The sequence below is a fragment of the Limanda limanda genome, chromosome 2 (assembly GCF_963576545.1).
Source record: "Limanda limanda chromosome 2, fLimLim1.1, whole genome shotgun sequence".
Taxonomy (NCBI): domain Eukaryota; kingdom Metazoa; phylum Chordata; class Actinopteri; order Pleuronectiformes; family Pleuronectidae; genus Limanda; species Limanda limanda.
Genome location: NC_083637.1, coordinates 9,701,589 through 9,721,955, shown reverse-complemented (window position 1 = coordinate 9,721,955; position 20,367 = coordinate 9,701,589). Strand labels below are relative to the sequence as shown.

At 46.8% G+C, this 20,367-nt stretch overlaps 1 protein-coding gene across 1 annotated transcript; it reads left to right on the top strand.

Annotated features, from left to right (window-relative positions):
- Nucleotides 1-17,351: 17,351 nt before the first annotated feature.
- LOC133016132 (uncharacterized) lies at nucleotides 17,352-20,044 on the top strand. The gene is made up of 6 exons (XM_061083463.1): nucleotides 17,352-17,565; nucleotides 17,658-17,873; nucleotides 17,963-18,017; nucleotides 18,253-18,459; nucleotides 18,582-18,828; nucleotides 18,920-20,044. The coding sequence occupies exons 1-6, from the start codon at nucleotides 17,352-17,354 to the stop codon at nucleotides 18,923-18,925; spliced, it is 945 nt and encodes a 314-aa protein (XP_060939446.1). The 3' UTR covers nucleotides 18,926-20,044.
- The last annotated feature ends 323 nt before the right edge of the window (nucleotides 20,045-20,367 follow it).

Below are 20,367 nucleotides of genomic sequence, written 5' to 3'. Positions count from 1 at the left end.
CTCTGAGCAGGACGGTGGTGGGAGCTTCCCTCGGATGTTTGCTGGTTGTGGTGGTCGTCTTGGTGGTCGTCCCCCTCCCCCGGGCTCTGACGGTCCGTTATCCTCCTCCTCCTCCTCCTCGCTTTCTACCCACAACAACCCGCCTCGTCCTCCTCCGCGAGTCCCGCCGCTCCGACGCCGAGATGGTGGGGGGGGTGTGGGGGGTGGGGGGGCATGCAAACTGCAGCCGAGACCCCGGTGCTGCAACACGAACCGGCCGCTAAATATATAACACGAGTTGCTGCGCGTCCGCCGCCGAAACTGCGTGAGTCTGACGCGTGAGTCTGCGGGTGCTCGTGCACACACAGGCAGCCCGGCCGCGCGTGTCAGGAGACGTGAACGCGCAGGCAGGAATCCATCCATGCGGGGGGGGGTGGGGGGAGGAGGTCGAGAGAGAGAGAGAGAGAGAGAGAGAGAGAGAGAGAGAGAGAGAGAGAGAGAGAGAGAGAGAGAGAGAGAGAGAGAGAGAGAGAGAGAGAGAGATCGAGAGTTAGTGAATGAGAGAGCGAGAGAGAGAAAGAGAGAGAGAGAGATCAAGAGAGAGTTAGTGAATGAGAGAGAGAGAGAGAAAGAGAGAGAGAGACAGAGAGAGAGATAGGGAGAGAGAGAGAGAAAGAGAGAGAGAGAGAGAGGGAGAGAGAGAGAGGTAGAGAGAGATCGAGAGAGAGTTAATGAATGAGAGATCGAGAGAGAGAGAAAGAGAGAGAGAGAGATCAAGAGAGAGTTAGTGAATGACAGAGCGAGAGAGAGAGAGATCGAGTGAGAGAGAGAGATAGTGAATGAGAGAACGAGAGAGAGTGAGTGAGAGAGGGGGGGCAGAGAGAGAGAGAGATGAGTGATAGTTTGCCTGAGCCATGTAAAGTCTACTGGTTTTAAAAATAGTAATCAATAAACAAGAGAAAATACAGCTTCTATAAATAGACGGAAAGACATACAGATAGACAGACAGACAGACAGACAGACAGACAGACAGACAGACAGACAGACAGACAGACAGACAGACAGACACACACACACACACACACACACACACACACACACACACACACACACACAGACAGGACAGACACACACACACACACAGACAGACAGACACAGGCACACACAGACAGATAGATAGATAGAAAAGTGCTATATAAATAATGTTTATTATATAACCGTATAGACAGACAGATTGATTACTGGTTCTCTTCATTTCTTTTTAAGGAGGAGTCAACATGTGAATAGCTTATCAGTTGCAAAGTGGCTTTTGTATTAAATTTCTCAGATTTTTACGTGTTTTAAGTGTTTTTATCCAACATCTGAGTTCAAACCGATTATTTCCGTCATGAATATGTCTGGCAGCAACAAATTATCCATCCAACCATTCATTAATTTTCTGCCACTTATTTGGTATCAGGAGCCCCCCCCCCTCCTCCTCAGCAATATTTTCCAGCGCCCTCCCTGTGGGATCCTGAGGCCTAACCAGGCTGAGAATTAAAACCTCCCCAGCGTGTTCTGTGTCCGCCTTGGGGCCTCTTGCCAGTTGGATGTGCCCTGAAAACCCTCAGATGGAAAGCACCCGGGAGGCGTCCTCATCAGAAGTGACTCCACTTCAAGCTCCCTGCGGAGTGTGGCCAGTGTCTCAACCACTTATTAATTGCATCTCAAGGGAACTGGTCACTTTCTGGATGCTTTGGGGAAATCTGGAACTGCCCAACAACACTCCACAAAGGTTAACTCAGCCATGTGCACAAATCTGTCAGGGTTAGTGCACAGTCAAATGGGTAATTAATCTTGATATAAATTACGATTCGACCTCTCATAGTGTTGAAATAATAAGCACAACACTGGAAGACAACACAAGGACCAGAGGAGGAATCAGAGGAAGAGATGGATGTGGAATCATTGCTTCGGTGTCACGATAACGATGCAGATTCAGATCCATCAGCTCTGGAAGCAGCATGTGAGAAATCTGAGTCTGGTAATAGAAAATATCCAATAGAGGCACAGAGCCAATTACAACTTTATTCTCATTATATTACAATTTATGAGAATAGAACATTTAGTCAGGTTAAATGTGGCCCTAATACTCTGTCGTACTTCATTACCCAGAAACCTGAATGGCTGCTTCCTCGACTGATAAGTCATCCTTCCACCAAGTTTTGTGGAAATCTGTTCAGTTGTTTTTGTGTAATCTTGCTTACCATTGAACTTTCATTATATTTTTATTGATTGAAATTACCATTATCTACCGGCATTATTGCAAACGTGTGTTGCAGGTATGGCCTGCCCCCCTTGAGAAGTGTTGTTGTTGTGTGACGTAGAACCCCTAAGGATTGTGGGTAGTATACCTGTGCATTGTGGGTAGTGCACCTGTGCATTGTGGGTACGGGGCTACATGTGGTGGGGATTACGAGAAGTAGCAGAGCACCTAGTGTGATGAGTGTACGGAGAGAAAAAGTTACAGCACTTGTCCTCCTCCTTAACAACCACGACCGGACGGCTGGTTACCGGCCAGATAACGAGCCTAGACGAACAGTGCGCTCCCAACCACGGTTGCGGAGCCGAGATACCGAGCCAGGAGAGGTAACATCAAGAAAAGAAAAGTTTGGAGCGGATTAGCGGATGAGATGTCGGCGTGCGGAGCTAATGCTAATGGCGGGAGGCCATACACCGGCACGAATCCGTTTCTGGTGGACATCCAGGAGGCTGCCCGGGTTAGCGCGGACATCGCTAACCGGGCGAACGGTGGATGCGCCGGGGATGGCTACAGCACCAACCCCTTCGTGACGTGCATGGAGCTAAGGTTAGCTGCGCATGGAGCGGCAGACCACGGCAGCTGCGCGCCATCACGGGCGCACTCAAACCCTTTCATCACGCCATGAGCACGTGCCCAAGAGCAGTGAGTTAATTGTGACTGTTTAGAGAACACTGCATCCACTTCAGCCTATGCATCGTGCCTTCAGCCAGCCGTGGCACCTTTCACCCCCAGGCATGCCCCAACATGCAACACAGCAGTATGGAGGACATGTTCAACCCAGCTCAGCCGCACACTGTGGAGATTGACCGGTGTGAATGTGGCCAGCCTGACAGGAGGGCTCTGCCTGAACCACGCAGCCCCCCAGCACGTGCAGCGCGGGAGTGTGAGTACATGGACACCAGGGATGATGATGACCGCTATGGAGAGAGAGAAAGAATTCCCACATTACACCCAGGTCAGTTTGATGGGACGGGCTCATGGAAAGACTTCCTTTACCAGTTTGAAAGTTGTGCTAAAGCAAACCACTGGTCAGAAAAGACTATGACTGTTCAGCTTAGATTCAACCTGAACGGCGCCGCGGGTGCCATCGTCCCCAAGAACCCCAGATCTGCTCGGCTGCGCCCCCCCCCAACGGGACCTCCCGCCCCCCCCATGAAGGTCAAGTTAATTATTTATTTTATTTTTTATTTTTTAAATCATTTTAAGGTTACATTTCCTATAAGACAGGTCTATAGCTTGCATTTCTGTCTCGACATGGTCGCGCGGTTAGATTTCTACTCTGCTCTCTGTATCGCGCACGGCGGAGTTCCATCCAGATGCGCGCGCACACAGACACGTGCGCTCACACACAGTTGAGCAACCTCCCACCAGCGGACAGAGAGCATCCGTCTGAAAACATGTCGCATGAAACACCTGAGAAGCAGTTAAAAATATCCGCGTTTTTTAAACGCTCCCAGGTGGAAGATGGTAACACCCACTCTCCTGCGAGTAGCAGCCGGGGTCCGAGTTCAGAGCCCACGTGTTGAACGGGACGCGCAATTCTCAGCGCCGGTCAGCCCGCGATTCTGCTTTCTCCGCTTGTTGTATTTAACCGTGAACGCACCTCGCCTCGCAACTTCAGCCTGAACCATTATTAACCCCGCTGCGTCACTTCCTTCTATCACTGTTTAATCTATTTTCATCGGACCATTGTTCAAAACCGGCAAATCTGACGTGAAAATATTTTTATTATAGACGGAAGTTTCAAAACGGTAACTTAACACAAACGATTGTTATGGTGAAGTGCTCTATTCTAACTAGTCCTGTTTGAGTGCTTTGGTAACAGTGATTTCAGGTGGTAGAGAAGTCGTTATGGGAAGATTGCTAGTAGGATCTCGACTTTTGTCTTCTTTCACTTTATGCGCATGCTCCATGACGTCTTTACAGTGATTTCAACCACTCCACTCCAGCGTTTTCTTGACCGGGCTTTGTGTAGACATAATTACCGGATCCAAAAAAAATCGGATTCCGGCAATCCAAGTTGCGTATGGAAGTCAGTGAATACATACATTACATACATGCATACATAAATAGATAGATAAATTATAGTTCATAGAGAATGAATAGGGGATTATTTCAGTTTTCTTTTTGGTTTTAGGAATGTTCTGTCGAATACGTAGACAGCAGTCCTACAGAAAGGACAAACTGGAAAAACACATGTCTGAACATCACAGAATAGCCTGTCAGCGCCGGTCAGAAATCCAATGTAAAGTTCAAAATCATTAAAAGAAACATTAACATCATGATTCCTTTAAGTTTTTGTGTCCCTGCCCCCCCCCAAGCTGTAAAACCGAGGGGAAACACTGGCCAGTGTTTCAGCCTTTAAAGAGACAGTGGGGGTCGCTGATGAGCGAGCTGCGGAGCCCGCTTACCCACCAACAAAGCTAAGCCTGTAAAAACGAACTTTGGAGAAGTAATTTGCCACAACTGTTCTGGGGTGGGGCATATACAGAGGGACTGCACTTCTCCCCGTAAGCCCAAACTATATGCACCCAGGGCCAGCACAGCTCCGGTTCCTGACTCGGGTACAGTGGTCACCTGCACCAAAGGCTCCAATACAGATATATGGACTTGAACTATGTGCTCTGCTAGACCTCAAATCCAGCCATCCACCTTGCAATTTCTGCAGGGCATCGGTCCTGAGGGTCTGAGAGTCCAAGGGGAAGTCAACCTGCCAGTGCGAGCCGGAGGCAGAGTTACAAACGTGAACTTTATTATGGCAGACACTGCTAACATGGAAGTTATCCTGGGGCACCCTTTCCTGCTGCAGGCACAGGCCAACTTGGATTATGGTCACAGAGAAATCACTCTCTTCGGTGAGAAGATACCTCGCTTCAAGCCCAGCCCACAGCCTGAGGTGCACCTTGTCAGAGTAGCCCGCACCACAATGTTGGAGTCTGGGTGTGAATATATAGTGCCGGGCACTGCCCGACTCCGTCATTCAGCAGCTGGAGAAATGATGTTGACCCCAACCAAAGGTTTCATGGAGAGGCACGGTGTCCTGGTGGCCCGCGTCGTTGTTAAGACCCAGCAACGCACTAACATCCCCATCAGAGTCTATAATCCTGGCCCTGCGCCTATCACCCTGAAGAGAGGGACAGTTGCCGGGGTTCTCCAGCCAGCAGAGGTGTTGGGGGAGCTGGATCCTCAACCGACTGAGGCCCGAGCAGCACCTGCGACCACTGACCTGACAGACATCACAGCTGAAGTTGCCATGGTGATTCCGACAGCAACCTCTAGTGGGGGTAGAGGACACCTGCAGTGATGACCTGTTACATCCAAGCATCAACAGGGTGAGTGAGCTTCCCAACACCAACCTATTCGCTGGTTGGACTCAAGAACAGCTTAGCACTGCCCAGGAGTCTGACCCTGACATAGGACCAGTGAAAAAGTGGATGGATGAAGGGAGAGACAGGCCACCATATGCAGACATAGCACACTGCAGCCCCGCCACCAAAGCATTGAGGGCACAGTGGAAAAGACTTTATCAGAAAGACGGAGTCCTGCTAAGGAAATTCTATTGCACTGAAGGAAGTGAGTTTTACCCTCAGGTCTTACTGCCTCACAAGTATTGCAGCTCAGTGATGGAACAGATGCATGACGGTCCAGTGGGTAGACACTTTGGAGTAGAAAGAACTAGGGCTGCCACTAACGACTATTTTTCTATCGATTAATCGGTCGACTATTTTATCGATTAGTCTTCCTCCTCAAAAATTGAATTGACCATTTCAGTTAACAACAAACTGTATGTCATCGTATAATGCAGCACAAAACTAAATGTAAACAAAGGCTCAAATATTAAAGTGCAAAACTGTAGGTTTAAACTAGCAACTCCAACGTGACAAAAAAGAAAAGAAAAAGAGGGCATATAAGTTAAGTCAGCAGTGCAACTCAAAAAGATATCAAAGTTTCTATTTAACCCCTTATCAAAATAAAAAAGTTAGGTCTGCATATTAAACAAAGTGCAACATGTTTAAAGTATAAGAAACAGTAGTGTCCAGCTCAAAATCCGACTCAAACGTCAGTTAGACATGTGTGTTGTAATGTAAGAATGTCAGCATGTCCACATGTTCTGGACTCAGGCTAGCCCTAAAATGAAAGCCATTGATAGCCTCACTGGTATGACACCATGATCTACCAATCGCTTCACCCAGATACGCCCAACTGCTTGCCATTTGGCCTCACAGAAATCTGGCCTCAGTCGTGGAACTCGTTCTGTTTCCCCCTCACATTGTTCGAGAAATTGCTCCCAGAATGCTGTGTAAACTTCCCTTGACACTCCTGCATCATCTACAGCTTTTTCATTTACAAATTCCATCTTTAAAGTCAAATTCATTATACTGCTGTCCATTAAATAAAGCCAAAAGATCTTGAACAACCTTTATCCTGCAAATTAAAGCCCACCGTGTGCTATGTGGATTTCCTGGGTTGCTGGCTGAGGTTGATGGGGAAAGCTGTCTGCTTGAATTGGAGGGCAAATTGAAATTCAGTTCACCGTCCTGCCAAAACTACAAAACATACACATGACAAAAGCATAGGGGTCAATGAATGAAGCAGAGGCCAAAGCCTCTATCCTATCCCCTTTTGGTATGTTTGTGTAAAGGTCAAAATAATACTCGATCCAATGTTTCGCTCTTTTCATCTTTTCTTAAGACCCTCTCACAAACGGCACACCTCCAGTTTTTAACACAGGCTTTCTATTTTCAATTTGTTTTATATCCCAGGACAAGTTAGCCCCAACAACAGTTGTTATATATTTAGTTCATTATTATTCATCCAATAAATCATCATTTCATGATTTATATTAAAACAGTAAAAAATACAGTGAAAAGTAATTATGACAACACATGATTTAATTTATGTGATGTTGCACTTTTAGACCACAAGGTGGCATTTGGTTATGTGTGCAATGAGATGAGAGAGAAAATGGTCAAAGTTTAGTACCATAGAAGAAGAAGAACGTGTTAGCTAGAAGAAGTCCTTGTTTTTGTGTACTTCTGATAGTCGTTTTTCATCAGTAAAAGATCCATAAAAGACACCAGGATGTCCGGCTTCGTTTTTAATACTAGCTGCAGTTATGTTCCAACATCAGAATGACATTAACAGTTAATTTTTTTTTTTTTTTTTTTTAATATATGTTTATTAGTTTTCCAACAGGTAATACAAAACAAAAACAAGACAAACATTTGGCTCAAACACATATTCAAATCCATACAGGCAGAAGATTCAGGGGTCACGTCCTATGCAAGTAAGAAAAACTTTAAAACAGAGTAAAGTAAAATAAAAGTATACAGAAATAAAAGTAAATCAATTAAAAGGTAAGGCAGACCATTCTGAGCTATGATACGAACCCTCTTGTGAGAATCCTGGAAGCATTCAGACCAACATATGACAAAGGGTTCCCATGTTTTACGAAAGGCATCATCATTGCTGTGAAATTTACATGTCAAATGGTCCAACACAACATATTCAAATACAACCCTTTGCCACTGAGCCTTAGATGGAGCTTTATCTGTGATCCAATTCAAAAGAATACGCTTTCTAGCACAAAAAGCAAGTGTCTGATAAAGTCTTCTTTTAAATTTGTCAGTGATGGACATGTCAGATATACCAAGTAGCAGGTATAGAGGGTTATTATTACTGTTAATAGACAGAATCTTATTAATTTCCTGTCCTATGACCTGCCAAAAGTGCTGTATTTTTCTACAGCAGTTTTGCTGCTGTATTTTTCTACAATCCCACAAACAATGTGTCAGACCACCAGATTCTATCTTACACTTGGGGCACAGTGGAGATGTATCAGGGTTGTATTTATGACGTTGAGAGGGAGAGATATGAACCCTGTGTAGGAGCTTCAGTTGCATAGCTCTCACTCAGTTATAGACATTCAGTATTTTAGCATTTTTCCAAGCATCATTCCAGTCATTATCTGTTATCCTAACATTAAGTTCCCTTTCCCATAAGCCCTTCAGAGAGGAGGTGTTTGTGATGTTATACTCCTTAAGGATATTATAGAATAGGCTAATAGAATAGCCAGATTTTTGCAAAAAGAGCTGTCTCTCTAGGCGTGAGATATCCTGACACTGGAGGATTGAGGTATCCTTCGTGACAAAATCTCTCACTTGCAAATATCGAAAGAAATCCTGTTTTGGAATATCATATTTAGTTTTCAACTGATTAAAAGACATCATGGTAGAGCCTTCAAATAGATTGTGTAAAGTAGATATTCCTTTATTTTCCCAAATCCGAAAGTTATTGTCCAGTAGTCCAGGGGGGAAGTCAGGAATGCATTAACAGTTAATTAAGTTAAGTTGTGTTTAAAGGATGTGTTTAGAGTTGCTTGCAGTGATGCATCTTACCTGTGCAGTTTGAACTGCCTCATTGTTTATGGCCTGCTCATCTAGTATGAGCAGGCCATCAGCTGATGGCAGTGGGAGTTGTAAATCCATAAGGGTGAAGTACAGTAAGAGTTCTACAGCACTGTAACTTATTTCATTCCCGTGCCCATATGATATTGGGGAAACAGAGTGCATATGCCATAACAAATATAGGACATATCCTTAAATGTTCCTGATCATTTCACATTACCTGTGTGAGATCCTCACTACTGCTTCTTATTATAACTGCCTCCTCACCGCCAAGGTCATCTTCAGAATCCCATAATATGGCAGTGGGGAGTGCTCCACTGGTCATATCAATGGTTTGTTGTTCGGATCTTGGTTGCATCTGGAAACAAATGAAAGACAGAAGAATGTTGTTGTCAGCAGTAATAAATAAAATCATATTATAATATTAAATGGTGTACAAAAAACACATGTGGCTCAAAATAGCACCCACTTAAGTCTACACCAGTAAAGCCTGTACAAATACAGTAATAATAATGTAATCAAATCAAATAAATGCATTAATGAATAAACAAATGCAACGAAAAATGTGTCTGACCACATATGTAAACAACAAACACATATAAAACTGATTCCTACAGGTGTGCAAGTAAATTACTAACTTATCTCTCTCTTAGGGAATACAACTGCAAAGTACAAGTTTAAATGAGTTATTACCTTACGTGTAATCTTCAGGCTAATTTGTTCCATCTGTCCCAGCCATTATCATAATTTGATTGATTACAAATATATTTCATACTGCCACATACCTCATAGCTTTTGTCACTGTCATTGTCATCCAGCTGATCAGTTATCAAATCTTCTGAATCCGTGTGACATCCATCAGCCAGAGAAACTTTCTCGGGATCTCGCAAAAGTCCGTTTTTTTTTCTCCCACACATCATCCCCCCACCCCCCCCGTGTCCCCTGGGGGGCTCCATAATTATATTCATTCAATATGTGTTATTTATTTTTACTAGTTTTTTACTTTAGATAGCTTTTATATCTTCTTAGGAAACCATAGCATTCTAAATTACATTTGTGACCTGGATGCAATGTAATTTAATTCTACTACTTGTCTTGAAACATTTAAGAATATCAGCTCCTTTTGGTAAATTACTAAAAATAAGAACTCCACCTCACCCATCTCCCGCTGTTGTTTATGTAATTTCTTTAAACTTGGGTTAAAAACTGGGAAAACTTCTTGCTCTCTTCTTCCCAAATGTGCGTTTTCATCTCTTTATGAGTCGCTCTTCATGCTGCCTCCCTTTCTCCTCGAGCAGCTATACAGGAAAGCCAACCTGCTCGTTTTATGAAAATAACAACAGAGTCTCCTGCCTGCCACACTTGGTGAGAATACTGTGAGATCTTTGCAACAGTTTCCACGCTCTCCCCGGCCGGCAAGGTGGGCCACAGCACCAGCTGCAGCAGGAAGGCAACTTAGCCTCCAGCAAGACTAAAGTGTGCATCAGAGTAAAACAGTTGTTTACTTTGTTTGAACTGCACTATCTCACCCACGGGACCCTGTGCACTTGAAGTTTCACTCTAAACTTGTGACAAAGAGTCAGATGAATAACAACGTCATTTTCTCTACTCATTCTCTAGTTTGCTTGTACTTTGGATTCAACTCAAACGACTACGTCGGAATGTGGTACTTGTACTTTTTCAAAGTTCCCTTAAAGCTAACTTGTGTGGAAGGGAGTCATGATTATTCAGATTGTGTTGAAATAAGTTTGAGATATAAATGATGAACTTCAGCTGCCTTTCACTAAGGTTAGACATCATATAGGAGTTTTATTGAGTGTATTATTAGGAGTTCTGAGTCAAGAACTTTGCTCCTGCCGGATTTCGGGTGCTGTGACTGCGGCTCTTGGTTTTTGGGATCGTCGTGGAGATTGAAAGTTTGGCTGATTGAACTCACTGAATCTGATACTTCAATATATCAGGATAAATTCATTTGAATCTCTTATCAATAATGCTTTCGGGGTCAGCATCGGTTTTCTCGAGCAAAAGCTGATTGAATCCTTTTTTCTGCCTGAGCTGGTGTCGTCATTGTGTTCCGACGCCACCGAGCAGATGGCGTTTCTCTTTCCTTTTTCCACCTCCAGCTCACCTGTTGGCCCCCGCTGTCCATTTGAAAGCGGCAGAAGCCGAGAGCGAGTCAATGCAAATGCCACATGAAAAAAGAAAATATCAAAAATGTATCACCTTTCCATTTGAATTCAAGGCAGGCATCACTCTCCATAAGCAGGCCTGTCTCTTTAAATCAGACGAGCTGTTGCTTCTGTGACTGCCTGTTTACAAAATATGAGGCTGAAAATGAGACCTGCTCCCTGCGGACAAGCTCCTTATATAAATAATGAATATTAGATAAATAATTTCTGCTGCTTTAATAATGTACAACTCGATGAAATTCACTTACACTGTGAAACTGGAGAATCAAACTAAAAGTAGATGGAGCACAATAGGGGTTAGAGTGTTGTGTGCGGCGGAGAGGAGCACCGCGGGTTAGAGACCCCCGCTGCCCCTGTGGTCACCTCAATAAGTCCATCGTGTGCTGTGTGGTCAGGTTCACTCTGTGCTCTACAGCCAGGTTATACAACATAATTATTAATCATGGATTAATTCATGTATCCGGTGTTACGCCCCGGGTCTAGGGGACCCCAGAGACGTGCCATGTGGTGCTCCCCCCATTCTTCCCACTCCCAAGCAGGCCAGTGTCACAAAGGGGTTTGGTTTAGTGGTAGCTTTTATTTGCTTCGGAGGGAGAAAGGCCAACACAACAAACAAAACAATCTTATTCCCTACGTTCCTATCTATCAAACAAAACTGTTAACAAAAAGACAAATGCTTATCTAACTCCTACTCAGGAAAACACAGGAGAAAACAGGGGTAAAAGAAAAGGCTTCTCCCTCCTACAGGGCTACCACCAACACACACTTCAGATATATACAACAGAACAACACGGCATACAAACACTGGTCCTGGTTGGAGGTGGGAGATTTGGTGGAGAGAGGGAGACTGCAGTCAGTCCGTGCTTCTTGTAGGCTCCTCTCTCCAGTCTGGCCAATCCTGGAGCAGCAATCAGGCAGCTCACTCCAATCAGCAGGTCCAACCTGCTAACAATCAGGCCACACACACACACTCAAAGGGAGATGGCTCACATACAAGGAGGAGAAACAGACAGTGTCACACAAACACACAGGGTCGTAACACCGGTTAAAGGGGGTCAAATTAAAATGTATTTACAGGTAATGAGGGCAATGTGTTGTAAACTGGAGCCGAGCTTCACTCCCCTGGGGGAAGGTGGACGAGGGTCCGGAGGATCAGGAGTGAACGCCGTCTCTCCTCCTCCTCCTCCTCCTCCTCCTCCTCCGCTGCTGCTGCCTGGGTGTCTTCTGCAGAGAAGGAGGGTGGAGATTTGATAGATGGTTAATTATGAAAACCCTTGTGCCACAGCTCAAATTGTAATTAGCCTTAATTGGCTAATTGGATCGAATTGGTGGATGGCACAAGTGTAATTGCCCCTTTTTTTTCAAAGCATTTAGTGCAAAATGGAGTATTTAACAGGGGTGATTAGATTGAAGCCATTTTATTGCTTGGTGAAAAGTGTGTGATGGCTCAACCTGTTGTCACGATGACTGAACTTGTGTGTTTTTTGGTCTCTTTCCTCACGGCCTCAGCTTCGCAGCTCTGTCTCGCCCCGTGGCGCCGCAGCCGGAAAGTCTAATAACACTGTTGGTGAAGGAAGTTTTCCTCCAGCCGGCTGATTCACACCCAGCACAGGGATTGTGCAGGGAAAAAAAAGAAACTTCACTCTGGTCCGAGACTGTCGACTCCAACGAGAATTGACTCTCTCTTCCTCTCACCTCCTTCGTCCCTCTGACACAAACACAAACTCGCGCTGAGTACTGGCGCAGCTCGGCTGAAGGTGCTCAGACTCTCTGCTAATAACACCATCTAGAATTCACGCCCTCCAAATAGGTTAATGTGTTTTTACCCAGAGGGCCCTATCTACCTCAACAGCACAACTCTCTCTGCACTCCCATTAAGCCACAACACTGCCGCCTGTTAGCTGCCGTGGTGTGAATGGGGCCTGTGTGTGTGTGTGCTTAAAATGATGTAAATGCATTAATAGAAATTGAAAACCTAAACTCCCTTTTTAGAAAACATTGGATTTGACGTCTCTGCAGACAGACGTTTCTCCAATATTTTTCATCTTTATATAAAAATAAAAGTAAAATGAACTTTAATCACACAATCTTGAACCTGCTACATGTGTGTGTAACAAAAATGAGCCGGCTCATTTTTTTAGTCAGATGGAGCAGTGCGGGTCAATATAAAGAGGAAGGCTTACATTACACCACCCGGCTCAGTGTGGCAGCGGCGTATCAATCCTCCTTTTATCAGAAACTTTATTCTTAGACTGTGGGAAACTGTGGGCCTTCTCAGTGACAAGGCATGAGTCATCAGAATGTAGACATGGATTTCAGAGGTAAAACATATCCTGGAACATAATAGTGAGACACACTCATATTCACACCTGTGGAGAATTTGGAGTTTCGAATTAACCTAATCTGCACGACTTGGAGAAAACAGACCAGACACAGGGAGAACATTAAAACTCCACATGCTGGGATTCAAACCAGGAACCCTGTGGCATCAGTGCAAACCAACGCATCACCGTCGATTCTTACATTTCCCATAAAGAATTATGCATCACATTTATTTCATGACAGAAATGCACAATATAGTAAAGGACAAAAACAACTTAAACTTAAACTTTATTAATATTTAACAAACGTATTAACGTAACAAATTTAACAAATGTCTCAACATGGACACAAACATGTGGGGGGGGCTACAACAACGGCTTTACTAAAAATGGAGCTAATATCCCGGAGCCCCAGGTCCTCACGCTCACGCAGAGGGAATCAGCGAGGACCCTCGGAGGCTACCCTCCAGCAGTAGGTCACTGCTGGAGGAACACAGCGTCAACGGCAGGACAGCGCCACAGGGAGGGAGAGGGGGGGGACACACATTAGAATATTATTAAATACATTTTAAATTCTGATAAACAGACTTACTGCTCATTTACAGCATATCACAAACACACAAACGGTTTTATACAGGGTTCATACACATTTTGACCAATGGATTTCAATGACCAAGCATGGTGTTTACCTTCCACAGCTGCTTTTCCGCTTTGGCAGCGGCTTTGGCCGTCATTTTTTCTTTGGCCTTCGTAGCTTTGTAGGCCGCCAAGTCGACGGCGGCCTTGGCGGCCTTCACCAAAGCTCGAGCCCTCTTGTTCCTGGCTCTTTGCTCCAGCTTCTTAGCGGCGATGGCCTTCTCAGCGGCGGCCTCGGCGGCGGCCTGCGCAATCTCGGCCTGGGTGGGCCCTTGATTAATATGGCAGTCAGAATCTACTTGTGGTGTGAGAAACACTGCACAGACACACTGAGCAGGAACTGGTTCAGTCAACTCTGCAATAGGCACTTTTATAATACTTTAAATATTAAAACTATTTTGCAGCATAAATAACAAATCAGATCAACATTGTCGTAATCACGATTATATTTTGAATAATTGAGCAGCCCTACCTTCAACCCCAAACGGTTGGCTTTGTACGACAAAGCTGGGATTTTCCTCTCGTTTTGGGTTCTCACGCCTTGAGAAGATGGAGAGATGTTTGGCAAGGGGGAGGAGGGGTTTGTATATATAAGTCTATATACAGATATTTATACTTATTATTTAGGGCCCGAGCACTGACATCAAAGGTCAGGTGAGACCCTATTGAAATTGTAAGGATTATTATTATTATGGCAAATTAATTGGCTTTTTGAGGGCTTTAATATTCCATTGTTCTTTCTAAATACTTTTCCAGGCCATTCTGGATGACAGATACACGACTCTTTGTGCCTTTTTTATCAACAAGTCGAGGTGGGTAATAACAACGTAACAGTAAAATCGGGCGGACACCAGAAGCTGATAGGAGGAAAATACTTACTCATCTCCAGCTCTCTTGGACGCCATCTTGTGTAGAACGTTGGAACCGGATGGTCGCTGCTCCGCTTCTAACCTGTCTTTCCGGTCCCCACCCTTCGGGTTATAACTTTTTTAAGCCAATCGGAAGACGGCCCAATTCTCGCAACGTCCGATTGGCCGGTTGAGGTTAGAACCGCTCTCTGATTGGCTGGCTGCCCCAGGTTGAATTGGTCGCACGAATCTCGTTCATTCTGCCAGTGAACTTCATAGGAGGCACATCACAGTTGAATAAAACAACATCACTAGCTAGCGAGATGTGAGTAGCGCACGAGCAATCTGCATGTTCAATGATCTTTTTTCTGCTGTTTGCTTGTTTCTGTCGAGTGTCACAGTTAAACAATGCATGTACAGTAAGGTCATTGTAATGTCAGCGCCTTATTCCGGCGTATTCCCCCGTGAAAAGGCCGTTTTTACACAGGAAATAATGTCCGGACAGACCGCTCGCTTCGTTTTACACCGGGAAAGACTTGTGTTTCACGGTCAACACTGTCCGTACACTACGCTGACATGAACCCGGCCTAATGTAAAATCCTGCTGTACAGCAGTAAGTGGTGTATATGGCGGTGGTGAAGGAGGAGGCCAAGGCCCGCATCCTCCAGGCTGGAGGAGACCCCGAGTGCTGGCAGCTGGTGCTCAGTGAGAGCCAGCTCCAGTTTGGCCAGTACCGGGGTCAAACCTTCAAGTGGCTCCTCAGCCATGATGTGGGCTACGCCTGTGGGATCCTGGTGTCCCACATGCAGGAGCGGTAAGCCGGGGACACCTCCCAGTCGCCCCTCACCGTCCACAAGGATGCCCTCGCCTCCTACGCCAGGCTGCTCCCACAGATGGAGCAGCTGATCCAGTGGCGTAGGATGCTCGAGGGCTATGTGTCGGTGAGGGGCATGGACCGGACCCTGGTGGGCTTCGGTGCCCACGCCCACATGTCCCTCAAAGCGCTGTATGAGTCGGAGAGCACAGAGTGTAAAACGTAAGTATTTCGGCCACAGGTGCAGTTGAGGATGCCAGCTGACGCGTGTTTACACAATCCTTTGTTCCTTTTCCCGTCTGCAGCTGCCTTCGGTGGCTTGGGGCCCAGAAGGTGAACACGGGGTCACTAATGCACACTGTGCAGGTGTACATACTGGGCCGGGACAAAGAGGGGTCAGCAGCAAGGCCGTCAGACGCTGCCCCTCCTCCAGCTGCTCCCCCGGCTCAGCAGACAGCTTCACGGCCTGCATCCAGTAAGGCCTGCCTGCCTGCCCTAGCTAATGAGTAGTGTGTTCAAATGTTAATAATCACATTAATTTGTCCTCTGCACAAACAAAGGTGCAGCATCTGCGGCCGAAATAATCGTGCTGTCAGACGACGAGGAACTGTTCGCTGCTGCCATGGAGGTGGACACACTGCGTGAGTGTATTTGACTTTAACCTTGTTGTTACTATTGTGACAACCCTGGAGTTGTCTGCTGTGTTTGTGTTTGTGTTCCAGGCTCCTGTAGGCAGAGTCAGACCCTAGTGCTCCACATGGAGATGTGGAGGTTTTCTTTGTATTTGTTGTCTGCAGTATTATTCATGTAGAATAAATACTGTAACTGCAGAACTTTGTGCCATTCGTTGTTTCTTGTTGCACACCTGAGCCAAGGTGTAACACTATATATATATATATATATATGTGCGTGTGTGTGTATCTATATCAGTGTGACAACTTGAGTGTGTATTTTACAGTTTCCCGGGCTGGACCCACCCTGACCAGACCCCAGGTGACTGCTGACCACCGCCCTGTGGGCGATGCACCGGCTCATCCCCCACTGCTGCTCACCAACGGCGCACAGGTAAAAGTGCGGGAACGACTTAAGTGTAGTAATATATCATCTGCTCGAGTTTAATCTGCATATGCCATGTGATTGTCCACGCAGCTCCTGCCCAAGGGCTGGAGGCAGACGCTGCCAGAGGATCAGCATGAGTGGTTGGGCCAGGCACTGTTTACCGCCGGCACCGGCAAGCATCCCGTCCTCACCAGCGAGCTTCGCCTCTGGTGGACCCCTCCGGGAGCCCGGCTCCTGTACACGCAGATCCCCTCCGTCAACGCCCTTTTCCAGCACCGGTTTTTCCTGTGGGCGCCCTACAGGATGTGGGCCTACAAGCTGTCCTGCCCCCACTGCAAGCGGCAGCTGACCGGTGCTGGACTGTACAAGACAGTCCGCCGTGTTCTGGACTTCAGTGGCTGGTACTTCATGGGCACGGAGTACTTGGAATGCGGCAGCTGTAGGAGGAAGTACGCAGCGTGGAGCCAAGGTATAATGAGTCAGCTGGACCTGGCTCACCAGGCACAGTTTCCAGCTGTGCTCACCTACAAGTAAGCTGTAATGTTAAAGCGTGTGTGTGTGTGTGTGTGTGTTTCTCAGCTGACACTAATCTCCTCGTGCCTTTGCAGGTTGTCTTGCGATAAGAGGGTGGTGGGGATGATGAAGGCCCGGACTTTGGGCAACAGCGCCTCCCGCCTCCCTGGATCCCACAGCCAGAGAGCTGGCCCGTCACTGCCGCCGACGCACCAGGGGCGCGGAGGAGACGGAGCGGCTCATTCAAGAGCTGCTGGACAGCATGTGGGAGGTCACTGACGTCATGGGTGTCCCTCTCATCGACCACCGGTTGATGGAGGAGATCTGGAGCACGCAGCGTCGCCATCTCCGCTGCATCCAGGATCCGCCGGGAGGGGCACTTTACGCAAAGACGGGTGAGATGAACAGGGGCGGCGTGGTGCTCTCCGTCTACCGCTGCGCCCGAGGCTCCACTTCCCTCGAGTCCTTCCACCTCCACCTGTGCCAGTTCATTCCAGGTGAGTGTGTGTGACTGTGTGTGTGTCAGGATGAGCCAGCGTGTTCATACTGACTGACTGACGTCCTCCTCCCTCTGTCTGTCCCCTGGCAGGAACGTCTGCCAACGCACTCCACTTCCAGCTGTACCTGCTGGAGGGCCTGGTGCGGTGGAACGAGGACCGCGCCCGAGCTGCGGTGGCCGGCGGTGCCAAGTTCTCCACCGCCCGCTGCTACGACGCCCAGCTGCTGAGAAGCGTCAACAGGCTCAGCCAAAAGTACATGGGGAAGACGCTGGTGGAGAACTTCACGCAGCCTGGGGAGTACACAGGTATACACCTGCGTACATAACATAGGTGTAATGCTCTGATGCTTTTTGCGGGGTACAAACCCTATTTCTCTTTTTCCTCTTTAACTCAGGGGAGCTCATCGGGGTGGAGTACCTCTACTCCCAGACAGGCGACAGCGCTCTGCAGCGGGAAATGGCCCACGGGAGTGGGATGAGGAGGAGGAGGACGACGAGGAGGAGGAGGATGATGATGATGATGAGGGCTTCCAAGAGGAGCTGCCCGGGGTCGAGGCCCTTCTCCGTCATCCCCCGCCCGTGCAGGAGGAAGTAAGCCCCGTCGAGTCGGGCGACGGAGGGAGGGGCCTTTTGCCGCGCCTATTAAATGCTTAACCTCTGTGTGTGCTTCCTCTGTCTGTTGCAGGTTGTACTCGGTCCAGACGGACACGGCGGGTACCAGCACGTTGTACGGGCAGGTGAGGGAGATAGGAGCTCTCTGGCAGAAGCTGTCAGACAGGGACAAGGCTCCTATCTCCTTCCCCCCGCGGCACCAGAAGCAGCTGACCAAGGGCCGCTTCAAAAGCCGCGGCTCCGCAACAGACACCACGCCCGGCGTGGACAGCGTGACGCGGTAAATTGTCTTTCTACTATTTGGATCATATTCACATGCATTTTCATCGTTTTTGATTATTTTTGCGATAGATAGTGCTGTATGTGACCATGGTCTCTCTCTCTCTCTCTCTGCATGTGCAGTTCGTATCTCGGGCAGGGCGGGGGTGCTGCACAGTCTCCTGATGCCAGCAGGTTGCTGGAAGCCGTCTTCGTGGAGCTGTGCCGCATTCACCACGAGGGCCGTACCCTCGCCGGGGTCCGGGTGAACCGCTGGGGGGCCATCCGGATGGACTACTCCCGGATCAGGGAGAACCTGTACAACAGCCGGGAGCTGTTAAAAGCTGCCCAATCCAACTCCTGGAGGTCAACCAGCGGACCTTCTGCAGTGGTGAGCGAGCGCCTTTTGCGTGCGATGTGTAGAATGTGCCTACTGGAAGGAAGATGCTCATAATCAATATCATTGAATTCACTTCCATCAGAAGTGAGAGGAGCAAGGAGAGGATGGTGGAGGTAGTGCGCCAGGGGATGCCGGAGCCCAGCACTCAGCAGTCTGCAGCAGAGCCGCTTCCTCCGCCCAGGGCTCTGCTGCAGGAGCCTCTGCTGCCTGAGCGGCCTCTCGCGCTCTCTGAGGCAGAGAACGCCTCTGGCCAGGCGGTCACGCGGAGAGGGCCCCTGGCACCGGGGCTTTTCAACATCCTGGCCATTACAGCCCACGCTTCCACCTCTGCTGCCCACGCTCTGGCCTCCACGTCTGCTGCCCACGATCGATTACTGGTTATCTTCATGTCTTTTTAACGAGGAGTAAACATGTGAGGAGCTTATCTGTTGCAAAGTTGCTTTTGTATACAATTTCAGACAGGAACTGTTGTTTTAATCCAACATCGGAGTGATGTGAGGTTCAAACCGGTTATTTCGGTCATGAATATGTCTGGCAGCAACAAACTATCCATCCAACCATTCATTCGTTTTCTGCCACTTATTTGAAATTACCATTATCTACTGGGGTTAAAGGTATTATCTATGTACTGTCCAGTGCACAAAGAATTAATTAACTGTGGCTTTACATTAAGTTCCACTGCTCATCTTTGCCTCGTGCCCTCGAGCAGGAAATATTTCAGGCAAAAAATTCTGATGGAGAATTAATTCTCTTATTGATTTAAATATTTGTTGGCTTCACAGTCGTATGAGAGTCCGAACCAGAATATTAAACCCTCCAGATTAATAAACCTTGCAAATTGACCTCAATGTTCCCGGCCTGTATTCCCCATTTTGAATTTCACATTGTTTGTCTGCTGTTTGCTCCCAGTTACCGATAACAAACCAAAATCAATGGCTTAGCAGTCGTCTATAATCAGTGCAGTTGATAACAGTGGCAGACACGATGGGGTTGAGTGTTGACGGCGTCTGCTCTTTCCTATTGGATGCAAATGTGACCTTTTCAAATGGCAGGTCAAACCATTATTTTCTGTGCGTGTTACTTTATTGAATCGCCTGAATACAGGGAAAGAGTTCACGCCAACTCAAAGACACAACAAATATTTGCACCAGCACCATAATAAGCATATTTGAATATTTGCACTACTGCACAAATTGAACATTCACTTGTAAAGGTATATATTTTATTTTCTGTTTTAAATTTTTGATATTCTATTTCATTGTTATTCTATTTTATTCTTTTTATTCTATTTTATACTATTTCTATTTTTATTTAATTTTTTTGGGTTTAAATTACTGAGCATTGCTTAAAGAGAGTGTGTGACCTTAGCATTTCATTGACAGTGACTACTTCATGTTATATCTTTTCATTTGACAATAAAAAATCTTGAATCAGTCCTGTCCACAGCCCTTTTCCTCTGTCCTTTGGTTCTCTTTGAGTAAAGACGTCAGTAGGATCCTGTATCGGAGACGTGTTGGCCGTGATTAGCGC